This window comes from Clarias gariepinus, chromosome 24 (genome assembly GCF_024256425.1).
Source record: "Clarias gariepinus isolate MV-2021 ecotype Netherlands chromosome 24, CGAR_prim_01v2, whole genome shotgun sequence".
NCBI lineage: Eukaryota > Metazoa > Chordata > Actinopteri > Siluriformes > Clariidae > Clarias > Clarias gariepinus.
The window spans coordinates 12,483,974-12,510,238 of NC_071123.1; the positions used below are offsets into that span (position 1 = coordinate 12,483,974).

The following is a 26,265-nucleotide window of genomic DNA, read 5'->3' on the forward strand; positions in this document are numbered from 1 at the left end:
AGGTAGAGCAAAAAGGAGAGAGGGAGAGAGGGAGAGAGAGAGGAGAGAGCAGAAAAGGAGAGAGCAAAGAGATGGAGAAATAACAGTTAGGTATGGTCACAGTCGAACAATGTAAAAAGTGAATGTATATTTAGTGCAGAGTGCAAGCAGAGACTCCGGCAGAACTAACTATGACAGCATAACTAAAAAGGGAGAGCCAGAAGGAAACACAAACGAGAGGGCTTCCAGAGATGTAAGGCAACCAATCACCTCACCGTCAACAAACCTGAGTGATCAATGAGAGTGGGGAAGACAGCATCCAAATATACCAGTTCACCTAATATACCAGTTCACCTCTACGTCCATGAGTCCCCCAGATCTGCTCCTTTACCTAAGGCTAATCTATTTATAAAAATGCTTGGCTAAATAAATAGGTTTTTGGCCTGGACTTAAACACTGAGACTGTGTCTGAGTCCCGAACACCATTTGGAAGACTATTCCATAACGTTGGGGCTTTGTAAGAAAAAGCTCTGCCCCCTGCTGTAGTTTTAATAATACGCGGTACTGACAAGCAGCCTGCATCCTTGGATCGAAGTGGCGGATTGTAAGACACTAGCAGTTTACTCGGAAACTGCGGCGGGAGACCATTTAATGCTTTATACGTCAAGAGTAGTATTTTAAAATCGATGCGAAATTTCACAGGAAGCCAATGCAATGCGGATAAGATAGGGGTGATGTGCTCATATCTTCTGGTTCGAGTGAGGACTCTCGCTGCTGCATTCTGGACTAATTGAGGCTTGTTTAAGCACCTAGTTGAACAACCAGACAGTGAGGCGTTACAATAATCCACCCTAGACGTGATAAAAGCATGAACTAGTTTTTCTGCATCGTTTAGTGACAATATAGTTCTTATCTTGGCAATATTTCGGAGGTGAAAGAATGCTATCCTGGTAATATTATCTATATGTGCTTTAAATGAAAGGCTTGAATCTATAATCACACCGAGGTCTTTTACTGTTGCATTTGATGGAACAGAAAGGCCATTTAAAATCACAGTGTGAACAGAAAGCTTACTTCTAGCTGCTTGTGGTCTTATGACTAGAACTTCTGTCTTATCAGGATTAAGCAGAAGGAAATTAATTAACATCCAATCTCTTATGTCCTGCACACATTGCTTAACTTTAGTAAGCTGGTTTTTTTCATCTGGTTTTGCTGAAACGTATACTTGTGTGTCATCAGCATAACAATGAAAACTAATACCATGTTTACGAATTATGTTGCCTAGAGGAAGCATGTAAAGGGAAAAAAGCAGTGGGCCTAAAACAGAACCCTGTGGAACACCAAACTCAACTTGAGAACATGAGGAATGGTCACCATCTAAATCTACAAACTGATAACGATCAGTCAAATAGGATCTGAGCCATAAGAGGGCCGTTCCCTTAATTCCTACTACATTTTCTAATCTGTGAAGGAGAATACCATGATCAATAGTGTCAAAAGCTGCACTAAGGTCGAGTAACACAAGTATAGTGACACAACCCTGATCAGAGGCCACTAGGTCATTTACTACTTTAACGAGTGCTGTCTCTGTGCTGTGATGAGGCCTAAATCCTGACTGATACAGTTCATGTATGCTATTCCTATGTAGATATGAACATAGCTGTTGTGATACTACCTTTTCCAGAATTTTAGAGATAAACGTGAGGTTTGATATCGGCCTGTAATTGGAAAGCTGACGGGGTCAAGGTCATGTTTTTTGATTAGTGGTTTAATAACTGCTAATTTAAGGGATTTAGGAACATACCCACTGCTGAGTGAACAGTTAATTACTTTTAACAGGGGTTCTGTTATTGCTCAAACTATTTGCTTGAGAAAATGTGTCGGTATAGGATCTAATTCACAGGTTGACGATTTTGAAGAGGAGATGAGTGAAATTAGTTCACTCGCTTCAAGGGGAGTAAAGTATTCTAGGTTCTGATGTGATGTGATTAATTTATCATCTGTATCACTTAAATTGTCTGGTTTTAAAGCCTGAATTTTTTGCCTAATATTTATGATTTTGTTATTGAAAAAGTTCATAAAATCCTCACTACTGTATGTTGTTGTTGTGGAGATTTCTGCAGTGGTCTTGTTTTTAGTTAATTTATCTATGGTATTAAATAAAAATCTAGGATTATTTTTGTTATTTTCTATAAGAGTGGAGAGATACATTGACCTAGCAGCACTGAGAGCTCTTATATAGTTTAGGATGCTCTCCTTCCATGCTATTTGGAAAAATAACAATTTAGTTTGACGCCATTTGCGTTCTAATTTCCGAGCGGTTTGTTTTAGAGTGCGTGTGTGATCGTTATACCAAGAAGCGATTATCTCTAATCATTTTTCTTTTAACTGGAGCTACATTATCTAAGCTATGACGAAGTGTTGACTCTAGATATTCAGTCGCTTGATCGAGTTCTGTGGAATCAAATGGCGATCCAATCAAAGTTGATAACTCTGGAAGATTATCGATAAAGCTCTGTGTGGTATTTGATGTGAATGTACGTTTAAGGCGGTAGCGCGGTGCTGTGCGTACATCATTACTATGAGACACTTTAATCGAGACAAGACAGTGATCTGATATAACTTCAGACTGTGGAATTGTAATTATGTTTCTTATACTTAATCCGAATGATAATATTAAGTCCAAAGTGTGACCTGCTTTATGAGTGGGTCCTACTACACACTGATTTACTCCTACTGAGTCCAGTATGGACATAAATGCTGTTCTCAGAGGGTCTTCTGGATTCTCAAAATGAATATTAAAATCTCCAGCAATTAACGCTTTGTCTACCGAAACGACAAGGTTTGAAAGAAAATCTGCAAATCCACATTGCATAAATAAATTCCACATGAATATTTTTAATATGTTATGCATATAATACAAAAAATGTGTGTGCCAGACAAGATACTCAAGTTTATGCAGCATGGAAGTGACCAATCTTGATTCCCTTAAAAATGTACTAACTTCAGCCATATTTGGAGAGATGATTTTATATGTACCCCAAAAATGGCTATTTTCCACCGTCATAATGTACTCACTCATTATTAATCAATAATAATTTAAAATGCAAATTATTTATATTTCTTTGAGTGTTGATACTAAAATTGTAAGCTTCTAGAAGCACATGGACTGTAAAATTGTTGCTTAAATTAAAGCCTTCTGGTTTTTGGTAAAAGTTTACAAAGCAAACAATCTCTAGTGTCTGTATCCTTCATTTTCCTTAATTTTGTATTTTAGAATTATACACTTTCTTTTTTTATGTAAAATCTAAATTTGCCATGTTTCATCTGAATGACAGTTAAAATCACTGGAAGATTTTAATTAAGAAAAAAGTTATGGACACTACATAAAAATGCATTAAATTATATTTAGCATAAACTGCAGCAATTATATACTCAGCAAAAAAAGAAACGTCCCTTTTTTTAGGACTGTGTATTTCAACAATGTTGTAAAAATCCAAATAACTTTACAGATCTTCATTGTAAAGTGTTTAAACAATGTTTTCCATGCATGTTCAAGTAACCATAATAAATTAATTAACATGCACCTGTGGAATGGTCGTTAAGGCATTTAAGGTCACAGTTCTAAAAACGCAGGACACTAAAGAGACTTGTCCACCGACTGTGAAAAACACCCAAAGAAAGATGCCCAGGGTCCCTACTTATCTGCGTGAACGTGCATTAGGCATGCTGCAAGGAGGCATGAGGACTGCTGATGTGGCTAGGGCAATAAATTGCCATGTCCGCACTGTGAGACGCCTAAAACAGCGCTACAGGGAGACAGGAAAGACAGCTGATCATCCTCGCAGTGGAAGACCACATGTAACAACACCTGCACAGGATCAGTACATCCGAATGTCACACCAGGAACACACAATCCCTCCATCAGTGCTCAGACTGTCTTTCAATAGGCAGTCCATGAGGAGGAGATGCACTGCAGTACTTCAAGCAGCTGGTGGCCACACTAGATACTGACTGTTATTTTAAGCCTCCCTTCATTTAGGGACACATTGTGAAACATTTTTAGTTTGTCTTATGGTGTTGACTCTTTTTTAGTGTTCATACAAATATTTACACATTAAGTTTACTGAAAGTAAAAACAGTTGAAAGTCAGTGGACGTTTATTTTTTTGCTGAGTATATAATTAAAACAGACGATGGTCAGGTATCTGTACAGTGGAACCTCGGATTACGAGTACCGTGGTTTACGAGTGTTCCGGAAGACGAGCAAAGATTTTTAATAAATTTTGACTTAAAAAACGAGCGTTGTCGTGGTTTACGAGCTCCGAGTATCATGTATAACACATGCGCTTCTTGTTTTGACACCGAGCGTCACGTCATCACAACTGAGCCAACGTTTTTTCTCTCTCTGGAGCTGCAGGTATTCATCTCCCCTGCTGGGACTTAGTGCTCGTCTCTTACTGGTATAATCAATCCGTGTGTGTGGGTGTGTGTTTCTTTCTCTTGCGCTGCAGAGTGTGTGTGTTATGTGTGTGCGCGCATAATTTGACACCGCCGGTTCACACACACACGCTTCCTTTCTCTCTCGCCCTAACTGTGTGTCAGTGTTTGAGTGTGTGTGTTGTGTGTGTGTGTTTTTTTTTTTTTTTTTTTCTCTTGCGCTGCAGAATGTGTATGTGTGTGCGCATAATTTGACACTGCGCCTGTTTAAACACAAACACACACGCTCTCTTTCTCTCCCGCCTTTACTGTGTGTCAGTGTTTGAGTGTGTGTGTGTTTTTCTTTCTCTTACCATGCAGAGTGTGTGTTGTGTGCGCGCGCGTAATTTGACACCGTTGCCGGTTCTCTCTCTCTCTCTCTCTCTCTCTCTCTCTCTCTCTCTCGCCTTTAATGTGTTTGTGTGTGGGGGAAAAAGAGAGGTATGAGGCGCCGTATAGGGCTTAAATCAAACTTTACTCATGCACACACATATGAAACACTTGCATACACATATATGAAACACTCACACATACATATATACTACTAACTGCTCAAACAACTACATTTGAAATGCGCGCGCACATACATACATACTTTCCGCGCATATACATACATACTTTCCGCGCACACGCACACACACACATACATACTTTCTGTGCACACGCACGAAGCCAACTGTAGCGGTGTAGGGAACGAATGAACAACGGATCTTTAGTTTAGCGGAATGGATAAAGGGAAGGGAATGGATAATTTCCTATAAGTCATTACATATCGCTGGAGTGTGAAAAAATTTTACTCGAAAAATAATTTATATTTTTATTATAATTATTATCGAGGCGAGGACATCATATAAATAGGACACAATAATTTACATTTTGATTTAATAAAGAAACCATTCGTATTATATAGGCTAGTAATCTGTAAAAATAAATAAATAAATAATACGTTTTATATTTTTTATGGTATCAGTTTTCCGTAGCGTGAAATTTCCACAGCAGCAGCGACAGGTATCCGAGGTGCTTGTGTTACCATGGTAACGCAAGGAGGAAGTGACGTTGCATGGTGTTCTGAATGGTGGAATTTTGTAGAGTGAAGTTCCCTTTTCAGACATTTCCTGCGCAGGGAGTAGGGTGTAGGGAGTAGTAATTTCAATGTATATGAACTTCATTCTCCCTGATTAGTAGTAGCGTTTCTTAAATAGACCGTTAATGGACAGTTTAGAAGACAACGAGTGATTTATTTATCACCACAAAAGTGGGTGATATAGGGGGTGGGAACAATGTTTGTCCCGCAGGATTCCGATGAGTTATTGTTCATATTAGCGAAGGCAAGGAAACACATTTCACGAAACAGTATTTCTTTCTGTTGTAGGATCTGACATATTAGCCACAGATTCCGTGCTTCAATTTTCTTTTTGCAAATCATCACCTGCGTTTTCTGCCGCTGAAATATTCAGACATTATGTGGATAGTTCTGAATACGCCATGTGATTGAGCAGTGACGATACAAACCAGTACTACCATTCAGGGAGAATGAAGCGACAAGTCCGTCTACACTGAAATGCCTTCTTTTTACACTGAAATGCCTTCCGGTTACACTGAAATGCCTTCCTTTTACACTGAAATGCCTTCCGGTTACACTGAGAATCTCATAGGTGAATGTGCGAGAAGAGTTTGTATGTATGTGCGAGAAGAGTTTGTATGTATGTGCGCGGAAAGTATGTATGTATATGCGCGGAAAGTATGTATGTATGTGCGCGGAAAGTATATATGTATGTGCGCGCGCATTTCATATGTAGTTGTTTGAGCAGTTAGTAGTATATATGTATGTGTGAGTGTTTCATATATGTGTATGCAAGTGTTTCATATGTAGTTGTTTGAGCAGTTAGTAGTATATATGTATGTGTGAGTGTTTCATATATGTGTATGCAAGTGTTTCAAATGTGTGTGCATGAGTAAAGTTTGATTTAAGCCCTATACGGCGCTTCATAGAGAGGGGTCCTTCACTCACACACAACCGGCACGGTGTCAAAGTACGCTCACGCACACACATAACACACACTCAGCAGCGGAGGAGAAAGAAAAACACACACACAGCGCCTGTGCGCATAAATGGAAACACTTATTGGTCGGGATTTATTTGTCCATTTTTTAAGGTAACATGCAGGTTAATTAGTTTTATTTTTACTTTATATACTTTACAGAATATGCTTTGATTTACGAGTGTTTTTGGAATACGAGCCCGCTTTCGGAACGAATTATGCGCGTAATCCGAGGTTCCACTGTATTGCATTTAGGTTTAGGTCATGCCGCTCTATGAAGTACATGTGTCTGCAGCCATGCAGAGTGGCAAATCACAAGACCTGGATTTGAAAGGTGTTCAGGAAACACCTCTGAGGCACACTGTGTCCTGTACTGGCTCCTCCAAAAGAGTGCATACATGACTTCAATTTCCCTTTTGTTCCTTACAATTGGCCAGCCTTGTACAAAGGACCTCCCTGAAGGCCTTTAAGGTCCGGGGTTCGTTCTATTTGTCCCTAGCTGTCTTTTTGTGGGGAACATTTTTTTTTTACAGATTTTGTGGAGAGGTCTTTTGTGCAATATACACAAAGTAAATGAAAAGTATTTTGAATCAGCAAAACATATTCTGAGAGATGCTGATGTACTTAATAAGGGCATCTGACAAGTCAACAGGGCAATTCATCTTAATGGTTGGTAGATTGTATGTAAAAGAAAATCTAGTATGTGAAATTGAGGCCCATGGAATGACTTGTTGAGGAGGTCATTTTCATTTGCCCTGAAATTTTTTACTTGTATTGCCTCATGTTATAGCTGGTTTGGCTATGCTTTACTGTGTTGAGAGTTGAGCAATATGGTTGAGAATAGTTAGGTTAATTAACTTCTTTCGGATGAGTTGAAGTGGGTTATGTAAATAGACATTTTTCATATCATTGTGTCTTGGCAGTTACCAAACTTTTGAAAAGTTTGTGTTGTAAAGAGTTTACTTGCCTGAACCACTTCAGAGGATGCCATTGGAATGGACTGGACTGCTGACTATGAACTAGGTCTTTTTGATCTTCAGCAACCCCATAAAGTGTGATGGTTAGGTGTCCCAATTTTTTTTTGTATAATTACTAGGTCATTTACAGGGACGTCTTTGGGAGGGTGCTAAGACTAATTGCATAAAAAAAGATGTATGATTATTTAGTGGCATATGGTTATTTAAGAAAAATATTTAATTGTTAATGGTGATGCTGTCATTTTAAGTGAACATTTATGGAATCTTGCACATTTGCTTGGTATTGTTTCAACAAGCTTATATATCACCACAATTTCCATCTAGAGTTCCATTAATTTTTTGCCCAGATCTTTAATTGATGAAGCAAAAATCAAATCGCTAGTCTTCTCCAGCACATCCTAAAGACTTTCAGGGGGGTAAGGGGTCAAGACTAAAAGGTGGGGTTAGGGGTTCAAGACTCAGTGGTGTCAGGTTAATGGTTGAAAATCGTACTCTCAAAACGACTCTTTCATAATTTGAGCCTGATAAATCTTGCCATTGTTGTCCTGAAATACGCTTGAGCCATCAGGGGGGTAAAAAGGTGTTGATGGGATAAACTAGTCTTCAGGACTGTACTGTCTGAACAAAGCTTTGGTGTTCGTATTGACAGTCAGATAAACTCCCCTCCCTCACACAAAACTAAAGACAATACGGTTTAATGGTCTTGGGTATGGAGTGAAACTACAAATAAATAAATGAACACATTAAATGATAATGTCAATAATGAACTAAAAATCCTTTCTATATGCAAATATACAGCACAGCTGCATGACAGCAACACACAAGATTAGAGTAGATTAGATTAGATTCAACTTTGTCATTGCACATAGTTACAAGGCAACGAAATGCAGTTAGCATCTAACCAGAAATATAAGTTAGCAGTGGGGTATAAACATATATACAGATCTATATATATACTATACATAAATAAAAATAAAGGCTATGTATGAATTGGCTTTACAGAAGAATATACAGGATGTATATATTTAAATGAATATACAGTGTAAAGTGAGCAGAGATGGATAAATTAATTGACTGAATAAGTGTAGATATAAAGATATGTCTAAATATAAGTATATGGGATAAAGATATACAGAGACTATATATGGTTGAATTTACAGGATGTGCAATAGTATGAAAATATATACGAATAAATATGAATAACTTAACTTAACAACTGGAAGGGAATGCAGAGAGTATATCTATACACACATATATTCATACATATATCAATATACATATATTAGTGTACTGTCTATGTGCAGATTATACAAGTGAATGTACAGGGAATATTTACAGAAATATTATACAGGGATGTTGGGTTATCAGTGATGATGATGCCGTGCATGTAAAGGGGTTAGGTGGTTGGTGACGTGGTCAATAAGGTAACCACTGTGGGGTAAAAACAGTTTCTCATCCTGCTGCTCTTGGCTTTTAGGCATCTGAACCTTTTTCCAGAGGGAAGGAGAAAAAACAGTTCATGTGCAGGGTGAGAGGTGTCTTTCACGATGCTACGGGCCCTATGCAGACACCTTTTCTTGTACACCTCCTCAATGCCATGAAGAGGGGTACCAATGATGCGCTGGGCGGTTTTTACCACCCTTTGGATGGATTTACGGTCCGAAACAGAGCAGTTACCGTACCAGACTGTAATGCAGCTGGTTAGGATGCTCTCTACTGCACAACGATAGAAATTGTTTATTATGTCCTTAGAAAGGTGATTCTTCCTCAGTAGTCTCAGGAAGAAGAGACGCTGGGAAGCTTTCTTGAGGAGACTGGAGGTATTAGTGAACCAGGTTAAGTCCTCAGAAATGTGTATCCCCAAGGAACTTGAAGGCAGTAACGAGTTCGACCATTGTCCCATTGATGTAGACAGGGGTGTGTGTATTATCTCTTCTCCTTCTGAAGTCCACAATGAGCTCCTTGGTCTTACTGGTGTTCAGGAGCAGGTGATTGTCAGCACACCACTCGGCCAAGTGCATTACCTCTGCCCTGTAGTTGGTCTCGTCGTTGTCATTGATGAGGCCAATCACTGTTGTGTCATCAGCACAACGTGGCCAATACTAACGAAAATAGCCAGTCAATTCACTTTAACCACAACAGTTCAAATTTATATACAAATGTGACATTTATGGTAAATCACTAAATACTTACAAGCGATTCTGTTGCAAGGTTAAAGCTTAAATTCTTTTAATTCTCTTGTGTTTTTTTTGTTTTTTTTTTGCGTAAAAACATAATCATCTGATCATAGCAGGTCTTGATACTGGGAAATACCCATATGAACATGTTATATTGCCCTTATTTAAGCCAAAAAGTAAAACGTGGGCAGTTTTATTTGTATAGTGCTTTTAACAATGGTCATTGTCGCAAAGCAACTTTACACAATCGAAAGAATTATTTAAAGGTCCCACAAATCCCATTTTTCATTAAATGTTAATATGATCTTTAGGGTCCTAATGAAAAGTTTGTATTATACGTTAATTAAAAATTCAAAAGGATTGTGTAAAAAAAAAAAAACACTACTTTTACCTGGTAAAAACTAGCTCTGTTCTTAGCAACCTGTTTCAGTACATGCTAATTTAAATGCTCATGACCTCTGCTGAGCCCGCCCCCCCAGTTCTGTGGGGCGTGTCTTCACAACACACGTGGGGTATAGCCACGGAAGTGTAGTCCAGTGCGGGCAATGCTTTGTGGGTAATGCAGTCCAAACTGGAAAACGCTGGAATATAGAGCATGAGCCTGTTTTCTTCAGTCGTTTTTTGGTTTGATTTAAGTACAGAACCTACGCGGAAATTTGTAATATCGCCTGACAACCCAGAAATTAAAAGAATGGACATGCATCGACTTGATTTGTCTTTTTCATCACTGCATGGGCATGAATTAACGGGCTGTTACACTGCCGCGAGCAACAACAACATAAAGCGGAGAAGCTTACTGAGAGAGATACGGACGCGATGTGTTTACATGACTTCTTAATCTTTGACAGACATCGTTATAAGCCATCTAACGTAACAAAGGTAAGCATAATATGGTTTTCCGACTACGTACACAGTTTGCAACTAGACAATCACCTTAATCCATTGTTTATTATAAATGGGCGATTAGGGATTATATAGAGACGGATGTACACAGAGAAGAAGCCATAACCATGTTCTATGAGAGTATAAGTAAACTTACACTCCGCATTCATCGTGATTATTAGAAAAGGCGATCTGCAAAGAGTCATAGAAAAATAAATTACTCACTGAGCCTGGTGAAGATGAAGCAGGAACACGAAGCGTTAGTACAGATCCATTTTTTAGGAGCAGCTTCCTAGTAAATCCTGCTTTATATTGACCCGCGTTTATAAAGCAGTCTGGTAAAAAATGATTATCGCAAACATGAACGCATTTAGGTAAATTGGCGGGGACGTTAGCTTCAAAAACTAAATTCAGCCACTGCATCCTCAGTGGCTCAGATACCTAACCCTAGGTAGGTACCCTAGGTCACTAACCCTAGGTAGTGAATGACGACTGCTGTGTTCGCTATTACACCCAACAACTGTACACAACACTCGCTTAGGCGCCATTTTGCTCCAGCGGCGAAAAACAATGGCCGACAGCTTCTTCTCACTCGGGGCGGGTCTTTGCTAAAACACCAGTGTCAATTAACTAGTGTAGGAGCGGCCTCTTGTGGTGAGGCGTCCCATCGACAGGCATTTGCGATTGGCCTGATTTCAGAAGGGGCATGCTATTGTAATAAATGAAAAGAAAACCACTGGGCGGCTCTTTATCATCGTAGAGTGGTTGTGTACGCACTCTCCTAACACACAGTTCAGTCCAAACAGCTTAAAAAAGTGCATGTAGGCCTGTATGACCCCTTTAAGTTTTTATGGAATGTAAATGTGTATAAATCAAAATGGTCAGGTAGATAGGATCCAAGATGGCGGCGCGGCAGTAGCGCGCAGCGGCCGCTCCGGAGCCAAAATGGTGCTACGTTGTTTACGTTTTGTGTGTAACTCGTTTATTTTACTCCGTGTATGGATACCGTTGCGACTGGTGTCCGTACATACAACAGCCAGACACTTTTGTTCCTAAATAACCCGGGTAACGACATCCACGATGAGCTGCAGAAAAAGCTACGTGACCTCGGCTTGCTGCGCGAACCAGGCCTCAAAGCCTCGGCGTTGCCTGATGCCAGCGGCCGGAGAAGGGGACATCGGAAGCGGTGCGCGAGGAAGCGGAAGCGCGGCAAGCAGGCGGGAGTCTGTGCTAGGCTAAAAACAAACCCTAGCCGGCCGGCTCTAGTGTCCATCATACTATCCAACGTCTGCTCCCTGGACAATAAACTGGACTACATCCGACTACAGCAGGCTACACAGTGTGAGGTTAAAGACTGCTGTGTCTTTGTTTTCACGGAGACATGGCTGAGCGACAGAGTTCCGGACGCCGCTATTCAGCTAGACGGGCTAGCCTCGTTTCGTGCCGACAGAAATGCAACTCTGTGCAGTAAGACTCGCGGTGGCGGCTTGTTTGTTTACATCAACACGAAATGGTGCAAGAACTCTGTGCTAGTTTCTAGTTATTGCTCATTGCTAGTGGAGTTTGTGACTGTTAGATGCAGACCTTTTTATTTCCCATGGAAATTCACCACTGTTTTCATTATCGGAGTGTACATTCCACCTAGCCCTAATGCTAAGGAAGCGCTATGAGAACTGTATACAAAGATCAGTGAACTGCAAAATACACACCCGGATGGACTGTTTATTGTTGCTGGAGATTTTAACTATGCAAATCTCAAGTCAGTGCTTCCTAGATTCCATCAGTATGTGGACTTTGCAGCGGAGGGGAAAACACGCTGGATCTTGTTTACACAAACATCCCCGGCGCATATCGAGCTCAGACCACATCTCTGTTATGCTAATTCCAGCATACAGACCACTCGTTAAGCGTTCAAAACCGGTTCTGAAGCAGGTGAAAACCTGGCCAGCAGAAGCCATCTCTGCTCTTCAGGACTGTTTCGAGAGCACTGACTGGAACTTGTTTAGGGAGGCTGCAACTTACGGCGACTTTACTGACTTGGAGGAGTACACGTCATCAGTGACCAGCTACATCAACAAGTGCACCGATGACGTCACTGTCTCCAAGAACATCATCTCACGTTCCAGTCAGAAACGGTGGAATACTGCGGAGGTGCGTGCACTTCTGAGGACCCGAGACTCTGCCTTTAGAGTGGGAGACAAGGTGGCCCTTAGAACAGCAAGGGCCAAACTTTCTCGGGCCATCAGAGAGGCGAAGCGCGCACACGCCTAGAGAATCCACAACCACTTCATAGACAGCGGCGACACACGGCGCATGTGGCAGGGTTTACAAGCCATCACTCACTACAGGACGACATCACCTGCCGACGACGGTGACAGCTCCCTCTCAGATGCGCTGTACAACTTCTACGCTAGGTTTGACAGGCAGAACGACGTGGCGGCGAGAAAGTCCACCCCCTTCTCCGAATGACCGGGTGCTGTGTCTCACCACAGCTGAGCTGAGGAAAACTCTACGCAGAGTCAACCCACATAAAGCTGCTGGACCAGACAACATCCCAGGCAGAGTGCTCAGAGAATGTGCTGAACAGCTGGCAGATGTTCTCACTGACATCTTCAACATCTCTCTGAGCAGCGCCGTTGTTCCCACGTGCTTTAAAGCCACCACCATCGTCCCCGTGCCCAAGAAGTCTACTGTGTCCTGTCACAATGACTACTGTCCCATTGCACTTACACCCACCATCATAAAGTGCTTCGAGCGGCTCGTCATGAGACACATCAAGACCCTGCTGCCACCCTCACTGGACCGTCCTAACTGCTCAATGGACGATGCCATCTCCACTACACTCCATCTTGCCCTCACACACTTGGACAAAAAGGACACATACGTTCGAATGCTGTACATAGATTTCAGCTTAGCATTCAACACTATCATCCCCCAACAACTGATCGGGAAGTTGAGCCTGTTGGGCCTGAACACCTCCCTCTGCAACTGGATCCTAGACTTTCTGACCAGAAGGCCTCAGTTAGTACGGATCGGGAACTGCATCTCCAGCACCACCACACTAAGCACTGGGGCCCCACAAGGCTGTGTGCTCAGTCCCCTGCTTTTCACACTGCTGACTCACGACTGTGTAGCAACACACAGTTCGAATCACATCATTAAGTTCGCTGATGACACGTCCGTGGTGGGTCTCATTAGCAAGAACGACGAGTCAGCATACAGAGAGGAAGTGCAGAGGCTAACGAACTGGTGTAACAACAACCTGTCTCTGAATGTTGACAAGACAAAAAAAAATAGGTTGTTGACTTTAGGAGTACACGAGGCGACCATTCTCCGCTGAGCATCAACGGCTCCTCTGTGGAGATTGTCGAAAACACCAAATTCCTGGGTGTCCACCTGGAGAAGGACCTCAACTGGTCCCTCAACACCAGCTCCCTGCACAAGAAAGCCCAACAGCGTCTCTTCTTTTTGAGAAGACTGAGAAAGGCCCAGCTTCCACCACCAATCCTGACCACCTTCTATAGAGGGACTATCGAGAGCATCCTGAGCGGCTGCATCACTGTCTGGTTTAGGAATTGTGCCATATCGGACCGCAAAACCCTACAGCGGATAGTAAGGACAGCGAAGAAGATCGGGGTCTCTCTTCCCTCTATTGAAGACATCTACACCACACGATGCATTCGCAAAGCCACCAGCTTTGTGGCTGATCGGACATACCCCTCTCACACACACTTCACACTCCTGCCCTCTGGAAAAAGGTACCGAAGCATTCGGGCACACACATCCAGACTGTGCAACAGCTTTTTTCCACAAGCCATCCGTCTCCTCAACAAAAAGGGACTGAACTGATGAACACACACACACACACACACACACACACACACACACACACACACACACACACAAACATTATCACTCAGCTTAACTCAACTACATCAAAACATCAATACATCAAAACATTGGGACTGGACTGACTAATCAACACAAGCGCAGACACACTGACCTACACCACCAAACTATCGTACACACAAATCTGTAAATGCTCCACTGTTTATCTCTTTTGCACAATATTCATTACTTTTTGCACTAATTCCTCAATTCTTGCTGCTATGTTTACTACCTCAACACCATATTTTATGTTCTTTATGTTCTGATATGTCAATTGTCGCACTGTCACTTTGTTTTTGCTCGTTTGCACATTTGCACGTGCACTTTATGTTGTCTGTAAAACCTGTAGATAGTCTTCCTTAGTTAGTTATTTTTAACTAGGTTTGGGCTCGGGGTGTTGAGCCGGCATCGTAATTCTCCTCTTTTTATGGTTACAGGTTACAGTTGCTTATAGTTGTTATCTAAGGAAAGGTAATAAATAATCTAAAAAAAGAAAAATAATCCAATAAATCAGTCCTAAAACAGTAAGTACCACAAAATATGATTCCAGAGCATTTATAAATATTGCATAGTGATCTAGTGTATGTATGGAATATTTTATTATTATATGTAATGTTGTATTGTATATTTTATTGGGAAGTAGTGTTGCAATTATCATATTATTAATACGGGTAAGTATTAATGACCTGTTGTGTTACTGTCAGTAAATATCCACATACATGTGTGTATGAGTTACAGAGAAGAGTTGTATACTTTTATGGCTGTTGGGAGAAAGGATCTCCTGAGGCACTCTGTGGAACACTTGATGGTAATCGGTCTCCGGCTGAAAATGCTTCTCCGTTCAGCGAAAACTCCCCACCCCTCCACACCTCTCTCGTGTTGTTCTGTTTCAGCCTTTGTTTCAGTTTTCTCCTGTATGACTCTTTCCCCTATTTGATTTAACCAGTTAGCATTCTTTGAGCCTTCTTCGCTGCTACCTTATCACCAGACCTAAAAGCACATTTCTTTTACATTTGTGTGTGTACGTGTGCGCACACACATTAACAGAGACTGTTTTATCGGAATAATTAGCAAGGAACATCGCTAGTCACACTCGCGTGAGCGTATACTAATGGAATCACTGCTGTAAAGTAAAAAAAAAAAAACCTGCACTTTACCATTGAAAAGATTCGCGACAGAGCGGATTTTCTTGCTTACATTGCATGCGCATTCACTTTTAAAAAATGCAGTGTTTATTCAGCAAGTATATATTTATCCTGTTGTTTATCTGGGGTACTGATTTTACATTTTGTCTGCTTTGCAAAAGTCGCATGAATTCTTAGCACGCATTTTTTGATCAAAAGGCAGATGATATGAAAGATTTATAAGAGATTTCTCTTCCACAGAAATACAACAAACAAATTTGTACTCGCTAAAGAAGCGCTGTGTGAAATGCACATCGATGTGAGCCGCTTTATTTCAGTCATAATATACTAACATATTTTTGCAGTGTAGTGGACCGTGCACAACCTCTTGCAGGCGAGCCTTTCTTTAAATAGGCCTTTTTAACAGGGACAGGGCTAAGAAACATGCATCTCGGTTTATTAATCCACGGATTCAGTTTAGGTTTAGTATGCAGTGCGCACAGTTTGTTTGGTTTGTATATCTGTTGTGTAGCAACTATATTATAACACTCAGAAAGACCTTTTATAGCCTCCGAGTGGCGCAGTGGTAAAGTGCTCGCCCTATCATCTGGAGATCGCTGGTTTGAACCCCGGGTGATGCGGTTTTCCTCTCACAGCCGGAGGCACAGAGAGAGCTGATTGGCCGAGCTCTCTCAGGGGGGAGGGATGAGAGGTACTTGCGTTTCCACATTAATCACGGCTCTACTGCCAATCAGGGGCATCTGTGGGCTCGCGCACACGGAAGGATCGGCTAGCGCTTTCCTCCGAGTGTGTTACTCCGCCCCTAACGGTGCGTGAGCAAGCAGTTTAAAAACATGCGGTCGGCTGACGTCACGCGGTTCGGAGGAAACACGTGATAGTCTTCGCCCTCCCGGCTGAATGGTAATAGTAGCCTTAATGTGGGAGCCCCCTAGTGACGGGGAGGAATTGGCTACGACTAATATTGGGGAGAAAATTGGAAAAAAAATATATATATATTAATAAAAAAAAAAAAAGACCTTTTATTTTGGGTAAAGTGACTGATGTGCCTAACCTTTTTCAGCAGAGCTTTTGTTTCACTGAATAATCCATGACTTTTCATAAATATGTAAGCCCTATTGACACCTCTCGGGTGACAACACACAGACACAAACTCTCTCAGATCACAGCATACAGCCCTAACGCCAACAGCACGTCCCTTCCCCCCCAAACAGCGCAGCAATGAGCATTTACTTGCATCTATACAGTCTTTTAAATCAATGATTAATAGCTCATAATACATACATTTTAAACAATTTATTCATACAGATGTGCCTGTTGTACTGTAACGCTCAGATCTTATTTTTAAGCTAATTACACTAATACGGGGTCTAGGATCTAAATACGGGCTAATATTATTCACTTCCGGTGTTGCGCAATCTTCGCGGAGCAAGACAAGACACGTGACAACAACAATTATCCAACCAAACCAAAGTGTATTAAAGTGAAAAAAAAACCTATATATACAAACAAACAAGGTGCACCATAAGCCAATATATACAAAATATATACAAATATAAATAATGTGTGGAATGTAGGAGTGTGTGTGAGTGCGTATGTATGAAAGTCCAAGTCCGTGTTATTGTGAGTATGAAATGGTGTACGGGAGAGATGGCTCGGCCTCACCGGTAAAAGATGTATAATCCGGGAGCACGAGAAAACGGAACGAGAAGGGTACTGAATGTGTCCAATGAAGATTAATCCAGTAATGGAAAGTAATCCTCCGTAACTACAAACAATCTCTCTCTCTCTCAAACCAAATGCAGCGCGCTGTCTCATCTCTCCGTCCCGAGTACTTTGCCGGTTCCGGCTTTATGCCGGCACACGTGACCCGACGCCGCTTCCGGGTTCCCTCGCGCTGCGATCGCGCATGCTCGCGAGAGCTTACCCTGGACCAACACTGTCTATGGGGACAAATAAAACCAGATCGGGCAAATTCCATTGCGCAGGTGAGCCGCATTAGCTCCGTAACCCTTTCCCTGCTACTTAAAATGCCCCTTTATGTGGCCGCGCTACAGTACATGAATATTTACAGGCTTATCACTAAACGATTTACTCTGACAAAGAATCATATCAGAACAATGGCAGCTGGCACATCTAAAATAATTGCAGGATTATTATTTATAATCTAAATAAAAATGCTTTTTTGAATGTAGGATATTGTTTACTTACTCAAGGATGTTGAGGCTGCATCGTGATCCTATTCTTTAATTTCCTACACATAAAGTTTTCCAGAGCGTACTAACAGAAATAGACTAATGATTATGAATGCATCGGGGAAAACAGCAAGGAGACTAACTCTGGCCATTTTAATAATTCATTGATAAATTAGTGATGTCTTTGGTTTGGCTGTAGTGATAAGTGTAATCATGTCATCTCTGCATCAGTGGATGCACCAATAATTTAGGTTTCATACGAATTTCGTAATTTGAAATCTCTCCATTAGTTTATGTAAAAGCAGACATTTCACGTCTATGAGGCAAGTATACACAGTTTGGGTTCATTTTCTGACGCGCTCAAGTTCACCGAAACCACAAAAAAAACAAGACGCCCTGTTTGCTTTCATTATTTTACAAAATCATAATGTTTTGTCGTCATTGTCAAAGCACTTAAATAAAAGAAGAGACTTAAAAAAGGGTATGTAGCTTATATAGTTTTTGCACATTATTCTGACAAGACACCCACGTTTTTTGATGCACACCCAGAGTTTTCTGGCTACGCGAGTGTTATCCATAATAAAATATAAAGGCTCACTATGTTAACATTTACTTTGCTTAAATTCAAACACCTATATTTAGTTTTTTGTTAAAACATTTTCATTATTTATTTAAAAAACATTATTATGATCATAACACCCTACTGCATTTAATTCTTATAATAACGCAAAAAACATCGACATCTGCTGACACAGTAAAACGTCCTGACAATTTTTTAATTTTATGGTAATTTAGTTTCATTTATTAAGTTAATAAATCTACAAATTTAAAGAGCAGAAAATATAAGATGACACAAAATGCTACACGCGTAGCTTTTCTAATTACACATGATAAAATATAAAGGCTCACTATGTTAATGGTTACTTTGCTTAAATTCGATCCTAATAAGATTTAATTTAATTTCTAAATTTGCACAGTATTTTTTTCGTACTTTGATTATTAGTTTGTTTAATTACAATGTTTTACTTGATTTTATCCGCTACTGGGAGCTGCAGCTCATTAATCCTTGAGAGAACAAACTAAGGCCTGAGGCGTCATTCTATAGTTATACAGCGCCACTCAGCGGTAAAAATCAGCAAACGCACAAACCCAAATGCTGTCGCCTTGAGACGCAGCAGTAAAACCATTATACTGCTTGAGTACCATATGTACAGCCAAATTCTTTTTAGAGAGAAGTTCCTAGCTATCCCTCCATGAAAGGCATAGTTTTCAGTCTTTTTTTTCGTGTTTAGTCTGTGTTGTCACAAACAAAAACCTTGAATGTGCTTAAAGAGGCATGCATGTCACATGATGTAGATCTTAATGTTTTTCTTTATATTTCAAATCCATGCAGAAATTGCACTGAATTTGCTATGTCTAGGACAAAAAGTTAAACTGCTAAACTGTTTTTCTCACTGTAGAATGTTTAATTTTTTTTTTGCAAATCTGGGCAAATGGAATGCCCAGATTGATGAACAAGTAATGGTTACTTTTCTGATGTCATGACTGATTTGCTGTCTTTTTGACATGATGTAGACACATGCCTCAATGATCCAGAACACTAAAATGCAGACTGTTTAACCTTAGAGAGATTGTCACACTTCTTGTTCATTTCATTACTAGTATTCATGTAAAAATGTGTGTAAATTTCCACAGGGAGATACAGCTCAGAGAGTGATGTGTGGAGCTATGGGATTCTGTTGTGGGAGACCTTTAGCCTGGGAGTATGTCCTTATCCAGGCATGACCAACCAGCAAGCACGTGAACAGGTTGAAAAAGGTATAAATTAGCTTTAAGGCATAGAACACAACAGATGTGTAGTTATGTTTTTACCCCTTAGTTTTACTTTAACTAGGCAAAACATCAATGTTTAATTCACTATGGCATTGGTTAATCAAAATTGTTACTGTGTTTGCAGGTTACAGAATGTTGTGTCCACAGAAGTGCCCAGATGAGGTCTACAAAATCATGCAGAGGTGCTGGGATTACAAACCTGAAAATCGTCCCAAGTTTGCTGAAATTCTTAGGGAACTGTCTTCAGTCAGGAAGAAATAGCTTCAAATTAAATCCTGGCTAACATATATTTTTTTCCTCATTTACAAATAGGAATACCCAAATATTTCTCCCTCAAGTCCATTGCTACATAAGATAATATTTTGCACATTTCTTGTCACATGACTGAATGAATTGCTGATGTAGCAATTTTTGAGCCAGTACCAAGGAACCTAGGTATTGGCTTTTCATGTTAAAATGTCAGTATTTTTACCACATACTATATATTTCCATAACTGCAGTTAGATATAGCAATATTAGAATTTTTATGTCCAAGTTGCACTCCACACATGTTGCATAGCCATGACACCAGAGAGAAAACAAATTGCTTTGTTATTTGACTGATTTCTTTTTTGCCACACCCTCACCTGTTTAAGTTTTTTTTTTTTTCACTCAAAGCCACTTTAAATTAAAAAAACAACAACATAAAATTAGGTTTATGTAGTATTACTTGATCAGGACAAGACTTAAAAAAAATTACTTGTGTAATACACTGCTGAGTGTAATTTATGGAATATGTTAAGAGCAAAATGTTCAAACTAAACCACCTGACCTTTATTTAAATAAGCACACAAACAAGTGTAATTATTTTAGAACAATGCATTTTGAAAGATGTACTTGGAAAGTACTATACATTTAGCTGCAGTGTAATTACATTTTCCACTATGCATTGGGAAAAACTGAAATACCCATGGCAGTTTGTCAATTCTCTCTCCTGTGCTTTCCTCTCTACTGCTTGGTTAAATGGTGCCTTACAAATGATTTTTTCCTGAATTCCTGAGTAATAAATGAAATTATTACTTTTATATGGTGTACTCTGACCACGTTTGTTTTGTATTTTGTAAATACTGTTGTAGATTCTATAATGTAATAATTTTGAAGGTGTTTTTTGTGCAAATGACAAATAAATTTAAAGTGTCTTGCTTTTTCATATAATAAAACGCTTGCCTGGAATACGTTTAAAAAAACCATTCAGGTGTCACATGTATCGTCTTGTTTGAAAGGATTGTAAAATGTCTGTACTGACTGATCCAAACACTTGACAGATTTTGTATGCCTCAGCAGTGATACATTCATTTACTCATTCAGGTTTTCTGTCACACAATAGACTATCAGTGGTTTCTGTTTAGAGGTGATGCCCTTAGATCTTTAAAACTACTGCTCAGTGAGGTCCTATGCATTTCTCTTAATATTACATTCAGATTCTAGACATTTTATTTATTTTAAATTTTCTTGCTTTTATATTATTAATCATAACTCATCCTCTAAGTGTATTTTATATATAGTGTCATATATTGACTATTCTGCTCACTACACTGATCTGCAGATTTAATTTTTTTTTTTTACATTGTTGCACCACAACTTAACATTCCAGTTGTTTAGAAATCCCAGTTGTCACAGTGCTGTGCATAAACATAATCATAACATAATTGGATAACTAATAATAGGCTTTTGTATAATGTGACAATTCTGACTTACATGGTTGTTATATGTATTGAATTCCTACATTAGTCATATTGCCAATATCTATTACCCTGTGTATTACATGTGTGTTCGATAATGATCGATATGTTTATAGACTGTAGCTTGAGTATTTTCCTATAATAGACTTTTGAATTTTTATATTTTTGACTGTACCTTTGGCCATGTATGAAAATATTCTATTGCTAAACATTACTATAAGGCTACTGGTAGGACTGTAATAAACTCAGATTGATTTTAGATGAAAAAAATGCATTGTTGCTTTGCTTTTTAAATTATGTTAAATAAACTAACTACAAAAGCATATACTGTATATTTGAATACATTTGTGAGTGCCTTTATTCAAAAGCATAGCTTTAAATATTTGTACTCATAAACCCTAATATAGATTATTAACTAGTTCAAAATATAAGTTTAGAAATAATTTCAGATTGTTAAGGAATATGCCTTTTTCCTCAGGAATCTATTAAGTCTGTTATATAAAACACTAATAATAACACATAATCTTAAAATCAGGGACAATGTAACAAGTATTCACACTGCTGGATTATAACCAAGTTGTAAGTACTTCTTCTAAATGCCAAAAGAAAAAAGAAGAGCAAGAGACAAATAAAGAAAGTAGGCAATTTATTGAAAACTGCATTTAAACCCAAACAGGCTGGTCATCAGTTGATCAAAATCTTAAGACCATAGCCCTGAAAAGTTCAAATCCGAGCAAAAATATGTCTTTAATGGTATTGTCCTTCAGACAGTCACACTGTCATGATCTCCTAATGGCAAAAGCAAAAAGCCTTTCTGTTTTTGATTGTGGCAGGATTGCTGCTCAAGGGCTCTCACAAGAGTGCAATTGCTGCTAAAATTGGACACAGTAAGACAGTCATTTTAAGTTTCTTAAAAGATCCTGAGAGTTATGGGGCAAAAATTTTAAGTGGTAGACCCAAAAAAATTTCACCTACACTGAGCTGGAGGATTCAATGGGCGGGCCGTGAAGACACAGGCCGATCCTTGAACTAAATTAGAGCTCTTACTGATGCTGAATGCGGCCCAATAACCATAAAACAGCATCTGCAAAAGAAGGGCTAAAAAAAGAAATCTTCGATGTGGCTCTTCGAAAGCCACATCCCCTCCAACCCATAAACTTGCCCACTTTGAAATTTGCAAGGGAGCACTAATCATGATCTTTCTTTTGGCTCTTGACAAAGGCGGTCGCATCTGCTCTCCCTCCCTTATCTCTCCCCGCTTGCTTCTCTTGTCTGTCTTGTGAATACTATTCAGAGACTCTCCTCGTCTTGCTCTTGAAAATAAAAAAAAGGAATATGGATTTGATCAAGTGGTCTCTGAATGCAATTGACACGATCTTCTCGACGAGAAATGTGGGTTCTGGGGAACCTACTTGTCCTGCTGAGACGTTTGCTGGATACACGATGGACGGTTGGGAGAAGTGGCGCATTGTGTGCCTGGCCGCACTGTCTCTGGAGGATGTTGAAGATATCTACCTATTCGGAACTCTGATAACTGGGATTCTGCTGATTGGATTAGGTGGGATACTTGGATATCGAAAAATCTTAAAAGCAGTCAGTCTCAACCCCAAGAGACTGGCTGGCTGGGAAATAGTGGGGACGAGAGCTGTCAGTAATCAGACTGTGGTTCTGGACCGCAAATTGGATAACATCTTGGTGAGACTAGCAGCTATGCAACGTGATTTGGACAGACCTGGAGACCAGTGATGGACATTAAATATCTGTGAAATTGGCAGATATTGATCGAAACCTGGAAAATATGTTTTTCTTTTTCGGCTGCCCTTTTTCTTTCCAGCTACTGCATTTCAAGGCCGTGGCTGGAGACATAACTAACTCCCCGAAGACCAAGATAACGAGATGCTCTGGAATCTTACTCCACCCCCCCCCCCCCTTCAAGGACACCTGGCGCAGACTAATACGGGATGTTACAGGCTTACAAACTGACACGCACGCACTCACGCACTCACAGAACAGCTACAGAGAGACACTCTACCTTCCCCATATCCAACGCCTTCGTGTGCTTATTCCCTTCAGTGTGGGCAGGCGGAATCGGGACCAGCGCTCTTTAGCTGCAGGGACTGGAGCTTTTTGCCTACATTGGACATTTCCTATCCCCTGTACCCTCATCGTTGCAATGTTTATGTCTTGTGATTACATGTTTTTCTGTGCTTGTTGCTGAGGTATTTTTTGTACCCCTGATCGCACACTGCCCTTTTCGAAGGACAGTCTGGGAGGGGATTTTTTACCCTCGTTATCCTAATGTATCTTATTCCTTATTTTCTATGATGGCGCTGGTTAGGTGGCTGCCGTCGCGACCCTGTGGTCGCAAAAATCATTTCGCTGCATATTGTACTCTGTATGATTGTGCATGTGACAAATAAACTTGAACTTAAACGATGGACATTGAAAGATAGAAAAAGTTTTATTCTTGGACGAGAAAAAAAATATTCTGGATGGTCCTGCTGTCTTCCAACAATATTGGCATGATTAGGAGATCCCACTGGAGGAGGCTCTATCATGATCTGGGGTGCTTTTTCTTTCAGTGGGAAAATGGAGCTTCAGAATGAGAAGGGGCGTGAAATGGCAGCTGGCTGTGTGGACATGTTGCAGCAGGAACAGTGCAAGAACAGTGGTGCTACTCACTACGGAGTCCTTATTTGACACTTTTAGTTCTGTTGTGGGAGTTTTAGCTTTTGATTAGCTGATGAACAGCCTAATTGAGTTTAAATGCAGTTTTCAATAAATTGTGTTCAACTGGTCTACTGATGATTTAACTGATGAAAGTCTGTGTAAGTGTATTGTGGTGATGCTGACCAACCCTACTATGCATCAGGGCTGGAAAGGTAATCTGGCATACCTGGCATTTTTGCTAGAGGCCAACACAATGCATTATTATTGTTATTGTGCTATTTTTTAGCAGGATCAGCCCATCATCCAGGGACAGGGGCACAGTTCGTTTATAAGCCATAGTATACTATGAAGGGTAATTAACTCAAATGAGGCCCTGAATATTTCCTACAAACTCGTGCTATGATTAAGTCATGTGAACCAGAAAAATGGAGTCTGGCAGAAAATGGAGATCACGTCCGGCATCGATTACACATACATCAAGGTAAGTAATGCTACTTACCTTGATGTATGTGTAATCGATGCCGGACGTGATCTCCATTTTCTACCAGACACATTTCAACACAGCGCTCCATGTTTCTGGACTTATCAGCAAGTACATTGGGGGAATAGTGGCAATTTCACATTTTCTGACAGCCTCCACCATGAGAAGGGATCAGTGATCCTGTCATTTCCAGTTTCTGTACCGTCTTCTGAACAATACTCATTGAGAGTGTGCCAGGAACACCATATTTCTAAATTCACTCTGACATTATTTAAACAAATTTATGACCTAATAGGTTCAGTGAAGACGAGCTGTTCATACTGTACACCACCATCCTGATGAAAAGTCAAGTGACTAAGTAAAGGGGTACAATGTTGGAGCGATGGCTGTCTGGGGCCTACCTTATCGGTCAGACTCAGGTATGTTCAAAGCACCATATACTGAGGAGCACATCGTATTTTCCATTCAGATTGCTTTGTCCTAGCAAGAGGTATTGGCCTTCTTTGATTAAATCACTCATATTATTACCATTGCTAACTACAAGACGGCTTATGCGTTCTCTCCCCTCTGCTACACCAGTGACTGTACCTCTGCAGACCCCTCTGTCAAGCTACAGAAATTTGCGGAACACCAAGAGGATATATATATACAAGTTTGCCCACGTACAAAGAGTCTATTTTTATCATAGGTTTATGGTAAAGGATTGAGTCAGAATATCAACCAAAAATCCAGAAAAAGCACATGATACAAATGTTATTTTATTTATTTATTTATTTTTTATTTGTATAGCGCTTTTAGCAATTTTCATTGCCGCAAAGCAGCTTTACATAGTCAAAAGAATTATTTAAGTTTGTATGAAATGTGAATTTGTATGAATCAAAATGGTCAGTTTGAGCAAGCCGAGGGCGACAGTGGCAAGGAAAAACTCCCTGAGATGGTAATAGGAAGAAACCTTGAGAGGAACCAGACTCAACAGGGAACCCATCCTCATTTGGGTGAAACAGAAAGCAGTAAATGATCTGCATTTATACAGTGTGTAGGGTGGGAGGCAGTTCAGCTATAATAGCTGATGTTAATTGATGTTAATATGGAGTCCAGGTAGTTATTGAAGACCCAGGTAGACTTGTAAGAAGTTCCAGTCATGAACTATCGAACTGTCAAGTCCCCAGAGAAACAGTTGCCAACACCAGTCAAGGCCAGAACCATTTTCTAGGTAGAGAGAATCATTCCCAGACACCAGACGCATCCCAGAGAGACACACGGGGCATCCATGTGACGAGATCTTCAGCCAGAAGCGGGGCACCAGGATGGGTCAGACAGGTCCGGAGGGCAGAGGGAGTCTGGATCACTGGCAGCTCAGGAACGACATGTGTAGCTCGACAGAGAGAGAGAGAAAGAGTGAAAGGGGGGGACAGGAGGAGAGAGGAAAAGAAAGAGGGAGGGAAAGAGAAGAAGAGGAGAGATGGCAGTTAGGTATGGTCACAGTCACACAATGTATAATGTGAATGTATATTAACTGTAGAGTGCAAGCAGAGACTCCGGCAGGACTAACTATGACAGCATAACTAAAAGGGAGAGCCAGAAGGAAACACAAACATGAGGGCTTTCTGACATGTAAAGCAAACAATCACCTCACCGTCAGCAAACCTGAGTGATCAATGAGAGTGAGGAAGACAGCATCCAAACATACCAGTTCACCATAATACTCTACGTCCATGAGTCCCCCAGATCTGCTCCTTTACCTATGGCAAATCTATTTATAAAAATGCTTGGCTAAATAAATAGGTTTTTAGCCTGGAC

The 26,265-nt window shown here is 40.3% G+C and overlaps 1 protein-coding gene across 3 annotated transcripts in view; it reads left to right on the plus strand.

The window, feature by feature from the left end:
- Positions 1 to 20,792, plus strand: part of fer (fer (fps/fes related) tyrosine kinase) — an 88,603-nt gene extending 67,811 nt beyond the window's left edge. For all 3 annotated transcript variants that reach the window (XM_053485087.1, XM_053485086.1, XM_053485088.1), the window contains 2 exons: positions 19,456 to 19,578; positions 19,718 to 20,792. In XM_053485087.1, the coding sequence (XP_053341062.1) occupies positions 19,456 to 19,578; positions 19,718 to 19,854 (260 nt within the window). In that variant the 3' untranslated portion in view covers positions 19,855 to 20,792. The remainder of the gene's footprint in view (positions 1 to 19,455; positions 19,579 to 19,717) is intronic.
- Positions 20,793 to 26,265: the final 5,473 nt, after the last annotated feature.